Raw genomic sequence first — 23,270 nt, 5'->3', positions numbered from 1 at the left:
CACTTCCATACTAACTGCACTGTGGGGATATATAATGAGCTCTTAAATGGCAGGAATGTTGTGTCTTTTTCTGTTCCTTTAGTATTCCTATTTTTGTTGGTAATTTTTCTTATGAACCATGCAGTTGTCTAGTTCAGGCCATTTTAGTATGCAGTTTTATCTTTGCTTCCAACATGATTTACTGTTCCCAAATTGGATTTCACATAATCCTAGTGTCTTTTGAGATGTGAATTGGTTCTAGGCCAAAAAAGGGTGAGGGGGAAGGAAGAAATTCAGAGTCAAATTTGGCAAATATTATATCCCTGGTGTTTTGTTTTTTGTTTTTAAGACTCGGGCCGGGTGTGGTGGCTCACGTGTTTAATCCCAGCACTTTGGGAGGCCAAGGCAGGCAGATCGCCTGAGGTCAGGAGTTTGAGACCAGCCTGGCCAACATGGAGAAACTCCGTGTCTACTAAAAATACAAAAATTAGGTGGGTGTGGTGGCACTCGCCTGTAGTCTCAGCTACTCAGGAGGCTGAGGCAGGAGAATCGCTCGAACCCGGGTAAGCCGAGATTGTGTCACTGTACTCCACTCTGGGTGACAGAGCTAGATTCCATCTCAAAAAAAAAAAAAAAAGAAGGATGACTCAGTATACAAATAAAGACTGAAAAATCCTATATTAAAGGAACTAGTTTACTACTAGTTTATTTTACTTAATCTAGTGCATTTTTAAGTATCATTTTCTTTCTTTTTTTTTTGAGACAGGATCTGGCTCTGTTAACCAGGCTGGAGTACAATGGCACAATCTCAGCTCACCTCAGCCTCCACCTCCTGGGCTCAAGCCATTCTCCCACCTCAGCATCCCAAGTCTGGGACTACAGATTCCCGCCACCACGGCTGGCTAATTTTGTATTTTTTGTAGAGATGGTGTTTTGCCATGTTGCCCAGGCTGGTCTTGAACTCCTGAGCTCAAGCAATCTGCCCACCTTGGCCTCCCAAAGTGCTGAGATTACACCTGGCCTAAATATTACTTTCAAATAGAACCATCTTCATGGATAGCAGTTTATAATAAACAAGTAGAATTTGGGAAATGTACTCCCACTCTTCTATTCTTCACAGTGGATGCTTCAGCCAGTTTCCTGTCTCTGCACACACACTGCCCAGCAGCGGGCTTTCCCTTCTCCTGCATAACAGCAGCAGTTCCCTTTCTTCATTCCCACCCATCACAGTGGCAGCCCCTCTACCCTCCTGTATTCTGAATTCCACCCTTATAATATGCTTAGATTTTGCCTTTCTCTCAGCCGTTTTGTGAGCATTGTTCGTGTGTACCAATTTTTTCTCATCCTTTAAAAAGAAAAAGCCCCTTTCCTCAATTCTACATCTCAAATCCCACTTGTGTCAGAGGGCTTGGCTGTGATGGGAATAAGCCTTGGCTCTGCTCTCCTTGCATACTTAGCCCGTGGAAACCCAGTTTCTGGCCTCACCAGGAACACTGTTGTGCTTTGAGCTCCCCATGGCCTTCGATGGTGCCTCCATTGGTCCTCACAGGAGGTAATTGCCTGGCCACCTCACTTGCTTTCTCCTGTGGACCCTTCTTTATCCTTCCTTGAATGCTGCCTTTGTCCCTCATGATTATGTCATCAACATTCTTCTCTTTCTGCTTTCTCTATACCAGGGTTATTGACTCTTTTTTTTTTTTTTTTTTTTAATTTGAGAGTCTTGTTCTGTCACCTAGGCTGGAGTGCAGTGGTGCAATCTTGGCTTGCTGCAACCTCTGCTTCCTGGATTCAAGCGATTCTAATGCCTCAGCCTCCGAGTAGCTGGGATTAGAGGCATGTGCCACCAAGCTTGGCTAGTTTTTATATTTTTAGTAAAGATGAGGTTTCACCATATTGGCCAGGCTGGTCTCAAACTCCCAACCTCGGGTGATCTGCCTGCCTTAGCCTCGCAGAGTGGTGAGATTACATGTGTGAACCATCCACCCACCATGATTCAGCTGACTCTTAACTTTAAAAAGCACATTGGTCTTACCATAGTTCATCCAAAGAATTGTGGGAGAGAAATTTGGGTGTCATGCTAGATTTTTTTTTTGAGATGGTGCAGTGGTGTGATCTCGGCTCACTGCAGTCTCCACCTCCCAGATTCAAGCGATTCTACTGCCTTAGCCTCCCCAGTAGCTGGAACTGCAGGTGCCCGCCACCACACCTGGCTAATTTTTTGTATTTTTAGTAGAGACGGAGTTTCACCGTGTTTTGATCTCCTGACCTTGTGATCCGCCCTCCTCGGCCTCCTGAAGTGCTGGCATTACAGGCATGAGCCACTGCACCCAACCAACTTTTCTTTTTTTAATAAGAGATGGAGTCTTGCTTTGTCACCCAGGATGGAATTTGTAGCACAGTAGTGTGATCATAACTCGCTGTAGCTTCAAACTCAGGCTCAAGTGATCCTTTCACCTCAGCTTCCTTAATAGCTGGAACTACATTCATGAACCACTGCACCATTATTTTATTTTTAAGAGACAGGATCTCACTGTATTGCTCAGGCTAGTCTCGAACTCCTGGCCTCAAGTGATCCTTCTGCCTTAGCCTCCTGAGTGGCTGGCTCCACTGTGCTTGGCTCTGATATTTTTCCATAAAGCCTATCATTCATTTATCATGGATGTATATTAATTTGCCTTCTTAATTTCTCTCAAATTCACCTGCTTTTTGCCTACAGTCATCTACCCCAATCTGGGGCAGTGCTCTTTCTTTCCAGGGCTGTTGCTGTAGCATTGCAGTGGATCACCCTTCCTTCAGTCTTGTTCCCCTCCGGTTCTTTCTCTTCAGTAGACTTAAAAAAATTTTTGAGATAGGGTCTTACTCTATTGCCCAGGATGGAGAACAATCACAGCTCACTGCAGACACAACCTCCTGGGCTCAAGTGATCCTCCCACCTCATCCTCCCGAGCGGCTGGGACCACTTGTGGTTACTAGGATGCCTGGCTAAGTTTTTATTTTTTTGTAGAGATGAGAGGTCTCACTATGTTGCCTAGGCTAGTCTCAAACTGCCAGGCTCAAGCAGTTCTCCTGCTTCAGCCTCCCAAAGTGTTGGGATTACAGGCATGAGCCACTGCACCTGGCCTAGTGGACTTTTAAAGCATAAATCTGTTTTGTTACTTTCCAGCTAAAAACCAGTAAGTGTCTTAGGACACAGTTTAAACTCCAAGATGGTAGGGTCCTCCCTGACCTGGGCTCCCAGCTACCCTTTTGTGAAATGGTGAAGGGCTCTGCAGCTGGTTGTCTGGTACTGCTGGCCTTTGCTTTCTACTTAGCATGTTCCTTCTCCCACAAAACAAAATCACATTCTCACCACCCCCTGCTCATTCTTCAGGGCTATCTTCTGGGAAACTTTCACTAAATACTCCTCTCCTCCGAATCTGAGTGCCTGCTTTGCTCAGGTAGCATGTGTTCACTGGATAAATCCTTGGTTCCTGGCACTGAGGCAGGGTTTCTGTTCCCAAGAAGCAGAGGCATACTATTCTGCGAAAGATTGACTTGAGTTTCTCATAATACCAAGCAGTACCTGAGGGAACAACCGTCTAGCTTAAAATCCTCCCTAGCACTTGTCATAGCAGTGCTACGTATTGCCTGTGAAGGAAGTTTAGTAACTGCTAAACGGTTTGATTAGCTTTATTTCATCAGGATTTTTTTGACTTTACAAACTGATTTGGGTTATTTAAATTTTTAGGTCTAGTCTTAAGTATAACTGGTACATATTCCTTCAAGCAGCCATTACACCTTTCATAAATTTATTATACACCTGCATTTTTATAACTATTATGCTTTTTAATTGTTGGCCACCATTTTCAGTGCTTCTGAATTGTTATGGTTCTTATGAATTAATACTTGGTTTTGAATTAATGCTGTGACGCTTGCTTCCAGGACCCCTATGGTGTAGCTGTGGGTGGAACTGTGGGGCACTGCCTGTGCACGGGATTGGCAGTAATTGGAGGAAGAATGATAGCACAGAAAATCTCTGTCAGAACTGGTAAGTCTTGAAAATTACAAATCAGGTAACATTTTAGAATCACAGAGAGATTAAAGGGTGTTAGCTTTATTTAAATTTCTGCTGCTGAAGTATACTTGGTTTTTGTAATTACCTACCTACTATTACTCTTGGTATTGCAAATATGGACTCTTTTCACCTGTGTAGAAGTTAGCAAAATACAAAGTCGTTTTTAATTGAATTCATCGTAGCTTCTTGTTGACATAGTATCTTAGTAAAACAATTGCCATTTGGAAGTATGAGAAGTTTTTGGCTCTAAAAATGTGTCTTACAAGACTGGAATCATATGTTCAGACCATGTACTGATTCTGCTGAATATGTCCTGTGAAGCTACAGTTAGGTCTGGAGATGGAAGAATTGTCTCTTTGCTAGTCAGAAGACTTGAACATTTTCTTTTATAACTGGATTTTAAAATGAGTTACAGTTCTCCTGTTGCTTGTCAGCACTGTCTGGATTTAATACACTCCTGTCATTTCTCAAAACAGTGCTGGAGAAAAACCTGATTCTTACTGTTCACAGTCAAGCGTGTTAAGTGTTGTTCCTTGCTATTTAAAAGGGGTTGAAGTGATTCTAATTTGTTTTCAAGGTTAGTTTACTAGATTGGAAGAATAATTGGCCACCTCATTGGCTCCCTTTTCATTTTGTATAGTATCAAGGTATAGGAATTTTGCTGTATTTGACTTTTTTTTTCTCTCTTCCAGTGACAATCATAGGAGGCATCGTTTTTTTGGCGTTTGCATTTTCTGCACTATTTATAAGCCCTGATTCTGGTTTTTGACAAGCTGTTTGTTCATCTGTATTTAGTTTAAAATAGATATTTTCTGTACATAGTGTACATTACAACTAAAAGTGATGGAAAAATACTGTATTTTGTAGCACTGATTTGTGAGTTTGACCCATTATGATGTTTGAGATATAATCATTGATTCTATTTGTAACAAGGAGTTTTAAAAGAAACCTGACTTCTAAGTGTGGGGTTTTTTTCTCTCCAGCATAATTATGTTAATATAGTCCCCATTTTTATTCTGGTGCAGAACTGTTGTGCAGTGGGGTCTGCCATGCGATTTTCTTTCAGCACTGACCCCTTTTTAAGGAATACAAATTTTCTCCTTCATCACTTAGGTGTTTTAAAGATGTTTACCTTAAAAATTTTCTTGGGGAAAGAATGAATTAATTTCTATGTTTTAAAACATTTCCCTGAGCCAGTAAGCAGTAGTTTAATCATCGGTCTTTTCAAAATTAGGTGTTTAAAAAAAGACATATATGATATTACTGTTATATCAATAACATGGTACAAGAAGAACTGTCTGCCAGGTCATTCTTCCTCTTTTTTTTTTTTTAATTGGGTAGGACACCCAATATTAAAACAGTCAATATTTGACAACGTGGAATTACCAAATTAAAAGAGAATACTATGAATGTATTCATATTTTTTCTATATTGAATAAACAATGTAACATAGATACAATATAAATAAAAGTGGTATGACCAGTGCTTGTTTTTCCTTGTGTGTTATATACAATTATCAGTATTGATAGGCCAATTTCTAAAGCTGATGTAAAAAACTAATATATTAAACATTTGAGATATGCCTAAAGTAGCTAAACAGGAGCCAGGCATTCATTGTTCGAAAGTACTGTCGTCACCCTTACAGTTCTGTGAGCTAGTAGGTACTAATATAAGGTTAAACAAGAAAAAACTCACTCACCCAAGGTTACATGGTAGAGTCACACCAGGCAGTTTAATTCCAGAGCCTAACATCATTCATTATGCTATGACTGCCTTGTTTTTTCATAGCAACCTCAGTCGTCACTGTCGTTTTGAGTATATTCTGACTACTCCTCCACCCAAGTAGAATAACAGCTGCTTTTTGTCAGCCTTTTATATTCTAGAATCATATGCAGTAATATTCCCATTAATAGCCTCACTAAACTGAAGGACAATGCTACAGAAACATTCATGTTATTTGTGTGAAGTGTAAGAGACCCAGAGCAATTCAGGTTTATGAGTTACTACAAAGGTCCACAATGTAGTTTGCAATTTGAAGAGATTGTGAAAGAACCCAGTTAATCACCCAGCACTGTAGGAATTGCTACATGGTAACTCTGTGAGGAAGTGGAGATCTTAGAGGGGTCTCCACTGTGAGGAAGTGGAGATCTTAGAGGGGTCTTCAGCTAAAAAGTAACTTTTAAATGCCAAGTAGCACATGTTGGTGAAAAAGGTCGTATTTGTGAACTTTTCAGTTCTCTGCTATAGGAAGTATCAAAGGGTAGAAAACTCAATGTCTTGTGGATTAAGATAAACTCTGTGGTTAGTCTATATTGCCTTAGATTATAATAAAGAGTGAGGAATTCTCACTAATACTTTTTTTTTTTTTTTTGAGACAGTCTCACTCATGCCCAGGCTGGAGTGCAGTGGCACGATCTCGGCTCACTGCAACCTCCACCGCCCGGGTTCAAGCAGTTCTTCTGCCTCAGCCTCCCAAGTAGCTGGGATTACAGGCGTGCACCACCATGCCTGGCTAATTTTTTGTATTTTTAGTAGAGATGGGGGTTCGAACTCCTGACCTCGTGATCTGCCTGCCTCAGCCTCCCAAAGTGCTGGGATTACAGGTGTGAGCCACCATGCTCGGCCTACTAATACTTTTTTTTTGCTTTTTTTTTTTTTGAGACAGAGTTTCACTCTGTCACCCGGGCTGGAATGCAGTGGCATGATCTCAGCTCCCTGCAACGTCCGCCTCCTGAGTTCAAGCAATTCTCCTGCCTCAGCCTCCCGAGTTGCAGGGATTACAGGTGCCTGCCACCATGCCCGGCTAATTTTTTGTATTTTCAGTAGAGACAGGGTTTTACCGTGTTGGCCAGGCTGGTCTTGAACTCCTGACCTTAGGTGATCCACCCACCTCGGCCTCCCAAAGTGCTAGGATTACAAGCGTGAGCCACCGCGCCCGGCTGTTTTTCCAATAACAGAAGAGACAATTACTCGTAGAGAGTAGCTGGTACCATCATAGCCTAACCTCAGTTCAGATAGCTTGGTCCCAATACTAGCTTCATATGCAAATAACAACAGCGTTGCACTCTGAGGCACCACAATCTTGTAGCAGGACATAATTCCTCTGAGAATTTGGTAAGTCAGACCTAAGCTACAAAAAATCGCTATTGCAGCAATTAGGCTCCATAGTTGAATAAAAGAAAGGGAAATGTCATTGATTGTGATCTTAAAATATTTAATAGTCTTTCTTTAAAATCGAAAATGTGATTCTTACAAGTTATGTGCCACATGAAGCAGGTGTTATTTCTTGAGAAATGCAGGTGATACTGAAAAACATAGCACTGAGGTATTTTTTATTTTTAAAATTGAAGGAAACAAAGTCTGGATCTAATTATTTTTACATTTACAAAAAAACTACTGCTTGGCTCTTTTGCTATAAGTTTAGGTTCTGAATACATGACGAGTATGGGAAAGAGCAGAGTAATAGTACACGCAGTTTTAAAAGCTATGCACATCATAACCTGGAATAATGATTACACAGCAAGAGGCCTGAGTGGAGGTAGGCTAACAACATTTTGACTTTCTCCTCAAAGGATAGCTTTGAAAAACAAGTGTAACCAATTGTTACACCAAATTAAAATGGCAATATTAAATCGGTAACAAAACGATCCACATTTTATACAATATTGTATTTCCAAACATACATAGGTCATGAAAATCAGAGAACCTAATATAGCACCGTTGAAACCATTCATTATCCCTCATGCGTGTATGCAATTCAGAATTTTGGCAGAAGACAACAAATGGAAAATGTCAGTTTCATTTCTGTAAATCAATTTGGATTTCAATTAAATCTTTGCCTTAGTAAAGGGTATTCTTAAGATCAATTAGCCGTTTTTAGCTCCACCGTTTTGGAAGTAAAAATGATGGGCTACATCTACTTTTTAATTTAAAACCAAGAACCAAGCAGTAAGGACAGCAACGTCAAGAATATCACATTGAGAACCACACAGAACATTATAAATAATTTGGTGCATGTTTTAACAACTACCAACTGATGTTAACAATGAAAAATTTACAAAGATAATTTTTTTTTTTTTTTTTTTGCACTGACTGGTTTCAATACAGCACTGAATTAAACTCATCTTTGGGCTTCAATCTTTACATAGAGTGAATATGAAAGTGCCATACTGAGGCCTTCCCCAACTTTGTACCATAGTAAAGATTTCGAAATCATTCCAGAATGGTCTAAGTGATAGCTGTTCTGGCTGACATTTTTTTTTTTTTTTAAATAAAAGACATTTCCTGGCCAATTTTTTTGCTTGAAGATGATTGTCTGGTTATATAAGACATCAATCTGAAAGTAACAACTTATTTTAACTTAACTACTGGCACAACCACTGCCAGCATTGAACTTGTACTAGTCCAAGCCAACTCAAAAACACACATTATAAACATTTGAATGTCATTTTTAAAAGCGATGTCACAGTTTGTTTCCTAAGAAATGTAAAAGCTTTTATTTGAAAACACTGTGTCTTCATTTTAACCCTCAGAGTTAAGAAATGTTTTTTAGATCATTGAATTGTGGTTGACGTGCTTTAACTACCATTCTCTAAGTTGTGTGCTATACCTAGCCTGTGGGACTCCATAGCTTCTCTGAGTCCTAAAGTGGAGGATTCTGTTCTAATGCATGTGACCAAGAAGGATCCTCAAACGTCTAGGCTTCCAATATTCCAACACTGCTTTATTGGGCAGTGCTGTGTATGGAAGTTTTGTTTTGTTTTCAAAGGACCAAGTAACACGACACCATGTTAAAGACAGCAAACATTTTTTGTAGAAGTTTTCAGCCTGTATACATTATTCCATCAAATTTAAGAACTTTAAATGGATTTTAATATGGATATAATGACAGCCATTAAAAGATGCTATTTCTTTTACTAACATTTCCCCAGTTGGGCAAAATAGAGGCATCGTGTGCCATTGGTTGTCATACTGGCCTTTGGCTGTGTTGGGGAAGTAATCATACAAAAAGTGCCCATAAAACAGAGAAGGCAGCAAGTGAAACTAGAAAAAGGTTGGAACTATATGAATCAGATTTGAAAGAAGTTATTTTTAAAATTCTTTCTGAGATGACTTGAGGAGGGAAGTGCAGGGGCTTCTGGAGTTGGCCCCTCCACTGCCGTCCTGAAGTAAAGTAGGTTCAGACTGTCCGTAAAGATTATCGTGAGAGTTGGTGACTGCACCCCAAACCAGAGCCAGTTCTCTAAGAAGAATATGGTGCAAAACAAAACAAACCACAAATTAAATACATGACACTGAAATCACTTTGATGAGAAAACAGAACACACAGATATTTTAAAATACAAATAAATACATTTAGCCATTTTTATTCAACAACCCCAGAGAACTGTTTTAAAAGCAATTGCTTCTTTGAATCCCTTTCTAAATTCTTTCATAAATACTTACTAGTTTGATTGTCACTTAATGCAGCACCTCAGTGTTTGCTGGTGGTGGTGATGGAATTTCACTTAACAGTCTCTCCATAAATTATTCCACTAAATAATGTTTCCCTGAGGAAACCCAGGCAGCTTACAAAATACTGTTAAACACTCACAACAAAACCTGCAGAGTATTTTATTTAAGAAAAGGAATGTAGTGTTATGACATAGGGGGAAAAAACTATGCAAAACAGTCACATGGAAAGAAAGTATTTTAATTTTAAAAATCCAAGTTTGCTTAATTTCTTGTGAGCTGTTCAACACTGTTTTAAATATCCTGAATAACTGTGTCAACAAAATTCATCCCCAGTGTTTCCACAGGAGACATTAAAATTAGAGATCAAATTATACTTTTTTTCCTTCAACCAAAGTAGTCTTTTTCTCAGTCCTTTTTGTGCAAAAATATTACAAGAGCAATTCAAATGGAAACGCTGAAATGACATGCCAACATTTCAGGGCACATTTAAAACACTCAGAATAATTCTTGAAATTATTATATTCTAAAATATTACTAGCAATCACTTTTAGATTAGTTCTGTACATCTACTCACACGGATGCAATTTTCCTAGACCTCTGAAAAATAAACAGGCTCATTGGTCTCTTTTGGTGTCCACACAATAGGCAAGATAGGTTTACAATAGTGTTTAAATCAAACTAGGCATCTACAATCTCTTGACTCCACCACATTCAAAACAAAAGTCAAAGTTCATTTGGCTATCTTGAAATCGCTCCCATAAACCAACTACGGTTCACTGGATCTAAACATTTCTCAGAAATGTGTCATTTTATATAATTTCACCTAAGTGATGATTTGGGGATCCTTTAGAATTGGTTAACACCTAAGAATAAACTTTATCAAAATGAGTAATTGCAATAAAGTGCTTGTTACATTTCCAAATGATGCTTTTAGACTGTGGTATGTTGTTTTAAAAGTGTGTGCTATTCCTTCTGTAAAGGATCCCCAGGCATGAGAGTTGGGTCTTCTCACCTGTCTCATAAAGCAGCAGCACTATCTTTTGGTAGGCTGACAATAGGCACATTACCCATGCGGATGAGGCTATACTAGTGCTATGGCAAAAGGGGAAGTAAATTAGAAAAGTGGGAGGCATGTAGAGGGTTCCTATTATACTCATAGTTATATACAAATATATTAAATATACTATAAAAATAGTCGATTCTATTCCTTTGCAATTACTTCAGAAGCTCCTTTTAGAAGAAAGCTCACCCAATCCAAACTTAAAAGGTTCTCTTTCTCCAAACACTTAAAATGGCAAGTGCCTTTGTGCTGTTTCTTCTCTACCATTCAGAAATTCCAATCAGCTTGTCCTGGCTAGAAAGACTCACTCAGCAACATTAATATCCAGTGTTTACCCCTTCCAACAGAGACTCCCATGGGACTAAGACAGGGCCACAGGTAATTGGAAAGGTTATAGACTTGAATGAGTTTTACACAAATATTCATCAACAAACTTTCAATTACCAAAGAAACAAAGAAAAAAGCAGAAATACTAAAGTAAAATGCTATTTGCATTCCACTTTTAAAAAGTTTGCCTCAGTGTAGTGGAAACATCTGAAAACATGTTGAGTAATATCCAGTTTAAAAGAATTTTCACTTGTCTGCGTAGGGTACTATTTTAAGGATCCCTTTCTAAGGCTTCTTGAACAAGGGTTCTTCTCCCTTCAACACAGTGCTCTTGATGGAGCTGGACTGGTTCAGTGCTCCTAACGTCAAGCGACTGCTTTAAGGCAATGACCAACAACTATAGCACTTCTGAAGAATCCAAATATTTTCACTATTTTGCACTGAACACCTACAACAAACTATTCAAAATCACTGGCATCTTGTTATTACTAGTACATTCCTAAAGCCAGATACAAATGACAAAGGAGAGCACAGCTCTCAAGTTACCCCTGGAATTTGGGATGCTGGAAGGCTAGACTGTAGTTATTTACTCACATGCTACTGGCATCTCCCATACTTGTTCCTCCAATATTTTCCACTCAAAAATGAAGTACTTAAGTGTCTGGGTTCTGGTTTGACACCGCTCTGAGGAGCAACTTTATTAACGCTTGTAGTTCTCACTTGCATTTGTTAAACAATACTGACTCCCCCAAAACTATGATAACTGTATATCCAAAGCAGGGTAACTGCAGAGTAGCTAGCATTTTTCCTGAAACTCAATAGTTTCTTACCTAAAAAGTACCACCCAGAATAAGTGTTTTTAAGAAAGATGAATACCTGTGAGAGTAAAGCAGAGGGAAGAGACTTTTTTTTTCTCTTTAAGCTGGAAGGTGTTTCTATTTGGTGTCTTTAAATGATAAAGATTTGGGATTTTAACTAACAGCTTTGGCTATAGAAATGAATGAAGAACAGACACTGCTGAATCTTCATTTGAATGCTCAAGTTTCATGGGGCAGGGTGTGGGGCGGGATAGCTTTGCACCCCAAATTTAAGAGAAGCAGGAGGAAAACAAAGCAGCAAAGAGGCAGCTGGTGCTTACTACTTCTTCCACTACTACACTTCAGACTGACAGAAAAGCAGCTAGCTGCTCCTTTAAATTAGCAATGGTTAATTCTAAGCAGGAAAAGATGAGCTATGAAGAGCAGTAAGAATCATAAAGGAAAATTTTAATTTTTTCCCCCAACTATTTGTGGAGATGGGAAATAATTGAAGGGGCTGGAGTAGGACAATGTGAGTAAACAGTTTACACATTTACCTGGGGCTTGTCTTATGCTTTGTTGCTGTCAACCTAAGTAGTACTCACAGTTCACCATCTTTTAAGTGTGGTATGGAGAGGACATGCCTTAATATAATAGTTCTTCATATCTTTTGTTAGCTAAATCCGTATCACTAGGAATTGCCAATAAATAAATGAGGCACAACTCAGATATATATGGAATGGCATAAAGTTAAGAAAGGCAATTTGAAAGGGGAGAACAACAATCCTTTTGCCATATTCCACAACATCCCCCTTGTCTGTGTACGTATGCTCAGGTACATACATATTCTGACAACTATTCTTGATATTCATGGGAATGTGGGAAAGCTCTACTGGATGGTCATTGAGCTAGAAGAGCTCCTTGATATGTTAATTACTGATTGGTATCTAGTCGCACTTCTCTTGTAGAAGGGTAAGTACCAATTTTCTTTGGTTGTTTTCTTTTTCAACATTAATGTTCAAAGTAATTGTGGCCAGGTAGAATTTTCTGCAGAAAGACAAAGTATATGCCTTAAGGATAACAGCAAAGCAGAGGACAGAGAAGTCTTAAGAACTGGCTTAGCATTCCCCTGACCTCTTTACCTAGCAATTCTGCATTTAGATTAATTTTCATTGTTCAGAACCTTTTCTGTTTTAAACAATCTCAACTCTGTTACACATTTTCTTTTGAGGTCAATTTTGATTTATTACACTTGTCCTCTCCTCCCTTTCCTCAGTAATAACTTTTTTATATTCTAATAATGTATTTTCTACTAATCTTCTTTTGTTCTATCACTGTAAATTTCATTAGTACCATAAAATCTATAAAGTGTTTTTAAAATGTATGTAACTTGTATTGGAATTTACTACTTTTAGAATATGATATTGCTCAAGGAAATCTTAGTTCACGTTTAGAAGGCATGTGAGTTACAATATTTTAGTGTTGTAGTGAAGGCATAGCCAAATTCCTATGCCTTCTTTTTTTCTTTGTAGGAATATCAAGATCATATTGAGCAAATATTTCTGGTAAATTCTTAAATGACTAACTTTAAAGAAAAATGCTGATTTAGGAAACAATTTTAGGATCACATTAATAACTATGATAGTGTTAGGTTGTCATCTTTTATTTCTAAATTATTTGTATCTCCAGTCCAAGAGACTGATAGCAGTCTTCAAAGGAACTTATTAGGAGACTAATAATGACACTGACACCCACATGCTGTTAAAAAGGTACTAAGGTTGTAAAACTGCTACGGAAACCGGACAATGAGTTCAAGATGGTGAGTTATCACCTGAATTAAAATCAAGGCACTATGGGGTTTTTCCCCCTCAAATAACCCTGAATCATTTCTGACTAAAAGAAGCACTGAAATTGTGAAGGATAATAAAAAATATTTCAACAAATCTCAAAAGTTAAAATTCCCATGATTGAGAATGTTAAAAAGTGCCTAAGATGTTTTGTGTGCAAATTTTACCTCTATAACTGAAACATTCTTGAAATTACTTTCAGGCTTGTTGAAAACCATTTACACAAATATTTCCAACTATGAACTATAACAAAATATGCAATCAAAACTCCCAACCACCTAAAATAAAGCAGTGCAAATTCTGTTTTCAAACATAATTGAAAAATAATGAAATGAGGGATATTTCTGAGTAACTTGAAAATCCTGTTGTATCAATAATTTAACCTGAAAAAAAAATCCATTCCCAGCAGCACATCATACCTCACTGAACAAACTGTGACATCACAGCCAAAGTATGAACAAAAAAACTTGTGCCCCGGAAAAGTGAACAGAACACTATTGTGTTGTAAACAAAAGGAAAAACAGAGGATGGATCAGTTTGCACATGGTGTCAGAATCTCAGGAAAGGTGCTCATACCTGTAAGGAAGAGATAACGCGTTCATGCAGCATACAAAATGTTTTGCTTTCTCTCCTTTTATCCAGACATATACATATTTTTACATCATCTGTACATAGAGAATTTGAACCCACACGACATTCTGAAAGTAATTACTGTCCCATCATTATCTGAAAAGGGAGAGGGGTCGGGGGAGGGGGTCGCTACCAAGTCTACTGGACTGTCTTCATGGCATCACTCTAAGCAAACCCCTGACGTGGCAGTGGTGTGTCCTCTGTAACACTTGGTAAGAGGCACAGAACCACTAAAAGTTACTAACATCATTAGTGCCTTTCTGATTCCCTGGAGGTCATTTCATAGCTGAGCTTCTTAACATTTGGCAACATATTCTTTTTCCATAAAAAATATCCGGGCAACTAAAACACTGTCAGAATTGGCTATGCCCCTATGATCAGCTCCTGCTGGCTGGTATTTAATGTACATCGGTAGCACTAGGCAGCATTTTCTCTGCCAACTAATTCCAGGAACTAGAACACTCAATACCGTATCTCATGAAACTGCTGGAACTTTTCCTCCTTTCCTCAGGTCATTTGAGTAACTCTTAATGGGCCATCCCCTTCCTCCCTTGATGTCAGAGAGGAAGCACGTGTGCTACTGTGGTTGAACCTTGGAAGGGTCGGGCAAACTGTCAGTCCTGTGCCGGCTGAGTTGCTGCTGTTGCTGAGACTGATGTTGCTGGTGATGTGACTGAGAGAAGGTGCTCTGTTGTAGAGGAAATGCAGCAGAGAGGATGAGCTGAGTTGAGGGATTCCCATGGAGCAACCTAGAAGTCTAAAAAACAAATGGATTATGCAGCATTGCTTTACTCCCTTTATGCCACCCACGCAAGATTTACTCACACTCTCCCGTCCATAGGGACAAAATCCTTAAAATTCTACATAATGCATACCACTTTCACGCTCTGGTTTAAAAATTCTAATTTGGAAAATGCTTATGAGGCCTTCCCTCTTTCTGAAAGTATGAGAGAGTTTCATTTTTTACAGGAATCTCAGCTGCAGATTTTATGGTATAGAAAGCAATCTATATCTTGAGCCAAATCACACATGTTCTTTCACTTTATGTCCTAAAGACCCATATTTTAAATTACAAAATTTGAGCATAGTTATGACTATATGAAAAACAAATACTCCTAGGCCAAACAGACAATGCCTTCTGCACACAGGTTCGCTCAGCTGGTTACAGCGGCACAGTTAAGCTGCCAGGACCGTGGGCCCTGAGGTAGACTGAATGGTTCAAACTTGGGCTGCCCTACTTACCACATGTGTGACCTGGTCAAGCTGTGTACTTCTCTGGGCCTCAGTTTCTTTCTTTACAAAATAGGAATAACAGTGCCTACCACACTGGGCTCTTAATAAAGATTAAATATTAATATTATTTAAAAGCATCATAATTATGAGGGCAAAGTTGGAGCCTTAGGTCCGATAAGTAGCAGTGTGGTATACAGACAGACAAAACAAAACAAAATGAAAAAAGGCACAGGATTTGCAGACAGAAGCCCTGCATTTGAGTTTTGCTCTGCCATTTACATAAGTAAGCTGTATGACTTTGGGCAAGACTCAAATATATGAGCTCCCGTTCCTTTCACCAAATTTTTACTTCTGACGTGCTGTTCATTAACGTGAAACTCTCGGATACAAAAAAACATTAACGGAAAGAAAGTCAATTTTTACAATGAAAGTCCTTTCCCCATTACTGACAGTACAACTTGATGCAGGGTTCTTAATTTCAAAATGGAGCTGTGGTGGGCGATTTTTGCAAATGTACATGAAAGAAACATGCACACACACACACAAAAGAGCAAATCCTTGACAAACCTTAAAGACTACTACAGCTTGTCAAGGACCTTCAGAGTTTTCTTTCGCTCTTTGTTATTAGGAAAAGCTATGTAAGGCAAAGACTTCAGGATACTTACGAGCCTTATAAGATTACAACAGGAGCATGTTTTAGAACTAGGTATTACATAATTTAGAAAGGCCAAGTTGTGTATTTATTACCTACATACAAGTGTATTTATGAGAGGTATTGCCTATCTTATTTCTTTGTGGGCCCTATGTCTTTGGGATGCCAATTTTTTTTTTTTTTTTTTGAGAATGTTTATTCTTTTATTTATTTATTTATTTATTTATTTATTTATTTTTTTGAGACGGAGTCTTGCTCTGTCGCCCAGGCTGGAGTGCAGTCGCTGGATCTCAGCTCACTGCAAGCTCCGCCTCCCGGGTTCACGCCATTCTCCTGCCTCAGCCTCCCGAGTAGCTGGGACTACAGGCGCCCACCACCGCGCCCGGCTAATTTTTTGTATTTTTTAGTAGAGACGGGGTTTCACCGTGTTAGCCAGGATGGTCTCGATCTCCTGACCTCGTGATCCGCCCGTCTCGGCCTCCCAAAGTGCTGGGATTACAGGCTTGAGCCACCGCGTAAGGGCTTTGTTCCTTGATAACTTAGAAGACTGAGATGTTAAGGCAGGTCCTCTCCTTTTTTTAGCTTATGCTTAATTCTCATTGGATATATTTTGCCTACATAATAATTTAGAACTTGTTTTAAGTTTTTGTTATTTCTTTATTTGTAATAGTAGCTACCCCAGTTATCTCTGCAGCATAGGCTTAAAGTCTAAGAGACTGTATGACTATCAGATATTATGGCAACTAGCCTGTTTTAGATTTCCACACCACAGACAAGGATTATATTTGGACCAGCACACAAAGGGTGACAAATTAAGACTATATTTATGCCCAAATATAGAATACAATAATCACATCACATGTTGTGTAACTCAGAAATTAATGATAAGTGCCTGGCCTAGATGCAGTGGTCTCTAGTACACTTCCAGGCTAGCCTACATTCAAAATGCTCCAGCTAGGCCAGAAGGGGAAAAGGTGGATTTCTAGTGAAGATCCTGAGGTCCAGATAAGGGTTTTGTTCATTTCTCTGATGAGGATCTCGCCCTAGTGACTTTCTTCTGTATCCCATAGATAAGGAGAGATGGTCTGATTTATCTACATGATATCTGCGTCTATATTTTGGCTAATCCAAGTGTCTATGACATTTGTCAATATAGCAGTCACATATAACAGCTATGTGCCTTGTCTTTCTTATATTCAGTGATTTACAAGCATTATTAATCCATGAGGTATCAACTATTATAACCTCCACTGTACACGCGACGTTTAGCAAGAGTAAGCAACCTGCCAAAGGTCACGCAGTACGTGGTGCAGCAGTGACTCAACCCCAGGGCAGCTAGACTTTACAGCCCAAGTTCTTAGCTATACATATACTTAGCTCATACATATACTACACCTCCACGGTATTTCTCATCTGATACTAACTTATAACTCAAAAATTATAATAAGATTGAATTCAACAAAATAATTTAAGGTAACACTCATACCAGTAAAAAGAAATCCCTGCTCTGTACAGAGTAGAATTTATGGTTGGCTAGAAAAAGGAGGAAAGAGGTACTTGCTTAAGTTCCAGAAACTCTAGTCAGAGACTGAGAAAACAGGTGGGCAGGAAGTAGGCCACTCACTCTGTCCAGCAGTTCTGATAACTGGGTATACCCAAAGGCAGGTCTAAAGTCTTCCAACGACTGAACAAGGGAAGAAAAAAAATTGCCAACCAGGACAGCTTTCCATCTTTGTAGAGATTTAAACTGTACAATAAGCTTTGTGAATTTTTCACATCACTCACAAAACTGTTCACTTAATGCTTAATTTCATTACATGAAAGTAATGAGTTTGAAGCAGCTTTCCCATGGCGAGAATTACCTGTAAAAACTGTTGCGGTGGCTGGGTCAGCTGAGCCTGAGATGGTTGCTGAACTGAAGTGAGCTGCTGCTCCTGGGAGCTCTGCTGCTGCTGCTGCTGCTGCTGTGTTACTGACAATGTCTGTGACTGTTGCTGTTGTGTAGCAAAAGTAGGATATGCAGTCACCACCTGGCCCATGAGCATAGTACTAGGTACCATGACTGCCCCACAAGCTACAGGAGCAGTCACTAATTTGGTCACAAGTTGTTGACCTTGAGAAAATCTGTTAGAAGAAAGAAGGAAAAAAATTGGAGTCCAAAGTACAAGGTATACATCATAAAAGGCAGTGGAGTAAATACTTACCTAAGATAATACCCAATGACATTGCCAATTTAGTTTTTCAAGGTCTGTATATTCCTACTTTGTTTCATTTTAAAAGATTCCCTTTGGTATAACAGTAAAACAAACAATTCATACAGCAAGATCAACGTGTAACAAAAATACAAAACATTTTTGGATATCCACATTCAAAAGGATAAAGTTAGATCCTTACCTCACATCATAGACAAAGATTAACTTGAAATGGACCAAAGACCAAAATATAAGAGCTAATGCTATAAAACTCTTAGAAGAAAACATAGGCGAAAAGCTTCATGACAATGGATTTAGCAATAACTAGCAACTGACATTAGCAGTAATTTCTTAGATATGATACCGAAAGTACAGGCAACAAAAGAACAGATAAACAGATAAACTGGACTATATCAAATTAAAAATCTTGTGAATTAAAGGGCACTATCAACAGAGTAAAAAGGTAACTCTCCCATCCCACAGATGGGAGAAAATAACTGCCTATCATCTTTCTGATAAGGGAATAATAACCAGAATGTCTAAGAGCTCTTTCAACTCACCAACAATCAACCCAATTAAAAAAATGGGCAAAGGTCAAACTTGAACAAACATTTCTCCAAAGAAGATACACAAATGGCTAATCAGCACATGAAAAGATGCTCAACATCACTAATCATTAGGGAAATACAAATCTTAACCACAACAAGAGGCTACTTTATACCCATCAGGATGGCTATTATAAAAGACAAACAACAATAGAAAATGACCAGTGTTGGCAAGCAAGTAGAGAAATCTTGCGTAGTGCTGGTGGGAATGTAAAAATGGTGCAGCCACTATGGAAAACAGTATGCAGTTCCTCAAAAAATTTACTATAGGATTACTATATGAAGGAATTCCACTTCTGCTTACATAACTCCCCAAAATGAAAGCAGGGACTCAAAGAGATATTTGTACACCCATAATCATAAGCAGCGTTATTCACAGGAGCCAAAAAGTAGAAGTAACCCAAGACTCCATTGACAGATGGAATGAATAAGTAAAACACAGTAGAGTGGCATATTACTTAGCCTTAAAAAGGAAAGAAATTCTGACAACTGCTGTAACATGGATGAACCCTGAGAACATTATCCTAAGTAAAATAAGCCATTCACAAAAGGACAAATACTGTTTGATTCCATTTATATGAGGTACTTAGACTAGTCAAATTCACAGGGACAGAAAATAGAATGGTGGTTGCCCAGGACTGGGGAGAGAAGAATGGGGACTTGTATAATGGGTATGGAGTTTCTGTTTGGGAAGATGAAAAAAGTTCTGGAGATGGTTAGGGGAGATGGTAACAATCGTACTCAATGACAAGGAACTGTATACTTTAAAATGGTTAACATGGTAACTTTTATGTCATTTGCATTTTTCCACAATAAAATTTTTTAAAAATCTATAAAAAAAGAACCTTTTTCTTTTTATAAAATTACTAGGTACCAGGGAGTCAGATACATGTGGCACATGATTCATCTGCTATACTGGCACACAGTTCAAGAATAAACAAAGCTATCATAATGTAATTTTTTTAAACTCTAGGTTTACAGAAGAAATTCACACAAAATTGTATCTTATAAATATAATTCAAAACCAAATGACATTCTAACAGTGAATAAAACTCCTCTCAATTTATGAATTTATCAATGCAGCATAGCATCTGCTGTGCTAGAATTCATTAATTTTTCCCTCTTTCTCTGCTTCCTTTTGCTTATTGAAATGAAAGAACAGTAACACAAAAAAATGATGCTTCTTTGTGGAACAATATTATTTCCATTTGCCTTTTCTGTGAGATGAAGTTAGTTTATAACATTGGTCATTACAGTGAGATATGACTCTAACATAGATGTGGCATGACATAACTGTACTTACAAACTGTTTAAAGTATATAATATTACACTTAGTACAGATCTTGAAAATAAAATACTGTATTTTATATATTACACAACCAAATACTTTAATGCAAAACTATAAAGAATTAAAATTGTCCATATTAAGAAAGTCCAAGGAAATAAGTAATATTTACAAAGTACACTTAGTCACAGAAGTGCTAGGTGCTGATTTCTCTGTAATCTTAAATGAAATTCACATCTGAATTAGCCCATGGCTCACTGGTAAATGTGATAAGAACATTTTCTTTAATCTGCTTTCGTGTAACTCACACTTCTGCAGCTTTGTATACACGACTTCCTCTGCCCAGAATGCTTCCCTAGACTCCGTGCCCACACCCACACCAAAAGCCAAGCTCTCGAAGAGTCCGGGCAAGTATCTCCGCCTTAGTGAAGCTTTCCTGACCACACTGTTATTCACCTGCTTGACTCAACCCATGAAACTGGTTACAAAAACAAAACAACAAAACAAAAACAAAAAAACAAACAAAAAACTGCTCACTTCCTCCTTTCTCTTTAGAATACTCTAAAGTATTCATCATACCAAACAATACTGATTTGTTTATCTTTCTATTGCTTTTACTAGTCTGGTCTTTCCCTTGGGGAAGGGACGATGCCATACTCATCTAGGTAGGCCTTCAAATGTTTACTAAGATGTGGTTTCTGTCCTCCTCAATAGATAGATGTTCAGGGAAACGCAACTTAAAACCACAGTTAAATATCACCTTACCCCAGCCAGACTGGCCATTATTAAAAAGTCAAAAAACAATACACACTGCTGGTGGGAATGTGAGATTTCTCAAAAGAAGTAAAAGTAGATCTACCATTTGATCCAGCAATCCCACTACTGGGTATCTACCCAAAGGAAAAGAAGTCATTGTATCAAAAAGACACCTGCATACATATGTTTATCGCAGTACAATTCACAATTCCAAAGATATGAAATCAACCTAAGTGCCCATCAACCAGTGAGTGGATGAAGAAAATGTGGTATGTATACACCATGGACTACTACTCAGCCATAAAAAAAGAATAAAATAATGCATTCTGCAGCAACTTGGATGGAGGTGGAGGCCATTATTCTAAGTGAAGTAACTCAGAAATGGAAAACCAAATACTATATATTCTCACTGGTAAGTGGGAGCTAAGCTATGGGTACAGCAAAGGCATACAGAGTGATACAATAGACTTTGGAGGAGGATGGTGGGGGTGAGGGATAAAAAAACTATATATTGGATAGAATGGGCACTGCTCACGTGATCAGTGCACTAAAATAAGTCATAGATGGTTGTTTTTCCAGAGCAGGCCACAAAACCTTTCTGTAATACATGTTTAAGCACTTGAGCATTGAAATGACGACACCAAGCTCTGTGTTCAGAGCTCCCTCCCTCATCACCTTAGCTAGCTAGAGACCCCTTGGCTAATTACTGAAAATTCACTTTTTTCTTATCTGGGAAATAAAAGAAGGCCCTCATTTACATTTTCTTTTAATAAATGACAATTTGAGACAACATATTTTGAGCATTTAACAAACTTAAAGAAGGTAAGCTACCCTAACCACTGTTACAACATGGACATTCTCTAGCATCTATATTGAAAAGACAAAAGCTTCACAGTGACACAGAGCCTGTCATAAACGTTTTCTAACAATGTGCTGTAGAATCTGTATTCTATAATATCTTGCAGCATATTTTTGGACAAGAAACAAAATTTGTTGTTACCCTTTAATTATGAAGTCTTTAAACAATGAATAAATTATGTGTTTTTATTTCAAATTTAAGAACACTGGCTGCAGTGAGCAACACATTAAAGTCACATTAAAAAATTTGATTAAAAAATCAAATTATTGTTTTCTAATTAATCGGTTTACAATTTTCAAAATAACAAATGAAATATGACAACTACCTTATCTGCCTGTCCTGAGTGAATGTAGTTACTGCAGCACTCTGGGTGCTGTTTTGTGGCATACTAGATGGAATCTGGACCATGCTTCCGGCTGCAGGCTGAGAAATCACCATAGTGTTATACAGTGGGGCTGTAAGAGTGCTCTGTGTCTGACTGGGTAGAGATGTTTGCTGACTGTGCCCACTCAGTACATTTTGTTGACTCTGTTAAAAATAAAGAGAGATTTTATAGACAGATTAACTGAAAATAATCATTTGGGAAGTATGCTAGAATTCATCATTCTAACAATATGACAATATGACAGAGAAAGAAGTGGCAGGATATATTACTCTGGGAGAAATATAACCACAAAGGAATGACTCATGGTAATTGAGAATGAATTAGTCTTGAATATCTTGCTGGAAGGTAAGCTATGACTTTAGAAAGAAGTGTGACTATAATAGAGATGATATAAAATATACCCGAAGAATTTCTGTTAAATGCCCAAAGTGAATAACTAATTAGTGGGTATTTTGCTATTTTTCATTTAAATCCTTGGGATTTACAGTCACAGATGTACAATAATTGCCAATATTTTCTGGAATAGTCAATAAACCATTACTGCCCCCTCCCCCAACAGTCTATTCTGCACCAGCAGGCTTCCTGGTCAGCCTCTTGAGCAAGTCATACCTTTTTAACATATAGAAATAGTCTAAGTTATAGTAACTTGGTATAATTACTAGACTACATCTTTAAACAGATTGTGATATATTTTAAAGCTCGGCTGGGTGCAGTGGCTCATGCCTGTAATCCCAGCACTTTGGGAGGCTGAGGTGGGCGATCACCTGAGGTCAGGAGTTCGAGATCAGCCTGGCCAACATGGTGAAACCCCATCTCTAACAAAAATACAAAAATTAGCCTGGCGTGGTGGCGGGTGCCTGTAATCCCAGCTATTCAGGAGGTTGAGGCAGGAGAATCGCTTGAACCCAGGAGGCAGAGGTTTCAGTGAGCTAAGATCATGCCATTGCACTTCAGCCTGGGCAACAGGAGGAAAACTCTGTCTCAAAAAAAAAAAAAAAAAAAAAGCTGAAAATATTTGATACTAACATGATTAGCACAAAACATTTTCATGATCACTTTCAATGCTATACTTTCTAAATATGATTAAATTTTGAAATGATATTTTATCATTAGAGCTTTATTTCTGTTTCAGCAATAGTGTGCATTCCAAACACT

General features: G+C 38.3%; 2 protein-coding genes across 25 annotated transcripts in view; one reads left to right on the top strand and one right to left on the bottom strand.

The window, feature by feature from the left end:
• TMEM165 (transmembrane protein 165) overlaps positions 1 to 5,518 on the top strand; it is a 30,647-nt gene extending 25,129 nt beyond the window's left edge. For all 6 annotated transcript variants that reach the window (XR_012434918.1, XM_005555266.4, XM_005555267.4 and 3 more), the window contains 2 exons: positions 3,901 to 4,006; positions 4,726 to 5,518. Coding sequence is in view for 5 of the 6 variants with exons in the window: in XM_005555266.4 (XP_005555323.1) it covers positions 3,901 to 4,006; positions 4,726 to 4,802 (183 nt within the window). In the remaining variant the exon portion in view is untranslated. The remainder of the gene's footprint in view (positions 1 to 3,900; positions 4,007 to 4,725) is intronic.
• A 1,712-nt stretch (positions 5,519 to 7,230) lies between these two features.
• Positions 7,231 to 23,270, bottom strand: part of CLOCK (clock circadian regulator) — a 121,376-nt gene continuing 105,336 nt past the window's right edge. For 18 of the 19 annotated variants that reach the window (XM_045392596.3, XM_015450461.4, XM_005555262.5 and 15 more), the window contains 3 exons: positions 22,056 to 22,258; positions 17,896 to 18,157; positions 9,707 to 14,905 (listed from right to left, as the gene is read on the bottom strand). In XM_045392596.3, coding sequence (XP_045248531.1) covers positions 14,726 to 14,905; positions 17,896 to 18,157; positions 22,056 to 22,258 — 645 coding nt within the window. In that variant the 3' untranslated portion in view covers positions 9,707 to 14,725. Of the gene's footprint in view, positions 14,906 to 17,895; positions 18,158 to 22,055; positions 22,259 to 23,270 lie in introns of all 19 variants that reach the window. The other variant, XM_005555258.5, reaches the window with a different exon arrangement.

The sequence above is a fragment of the Macaca fascicularis genome, chromosome 5 (genome assembly GCF_037993035.2).
Source record: "Macaca fascicularis isolate 582-1 chromosome 5, T2T-MFA8v1.1".
Lineage (NCBI taxonomy): Eukaryota > Metazoa > Chordata > Mammalia > Primates > Cercopithecidae > Macaca > Macaca fascicularis.
The sequence above is the reverse complement of the archived record's forward strand: the minus strand, read 5'-3'. Positions and strand labels throughout refer to the sequence as shown.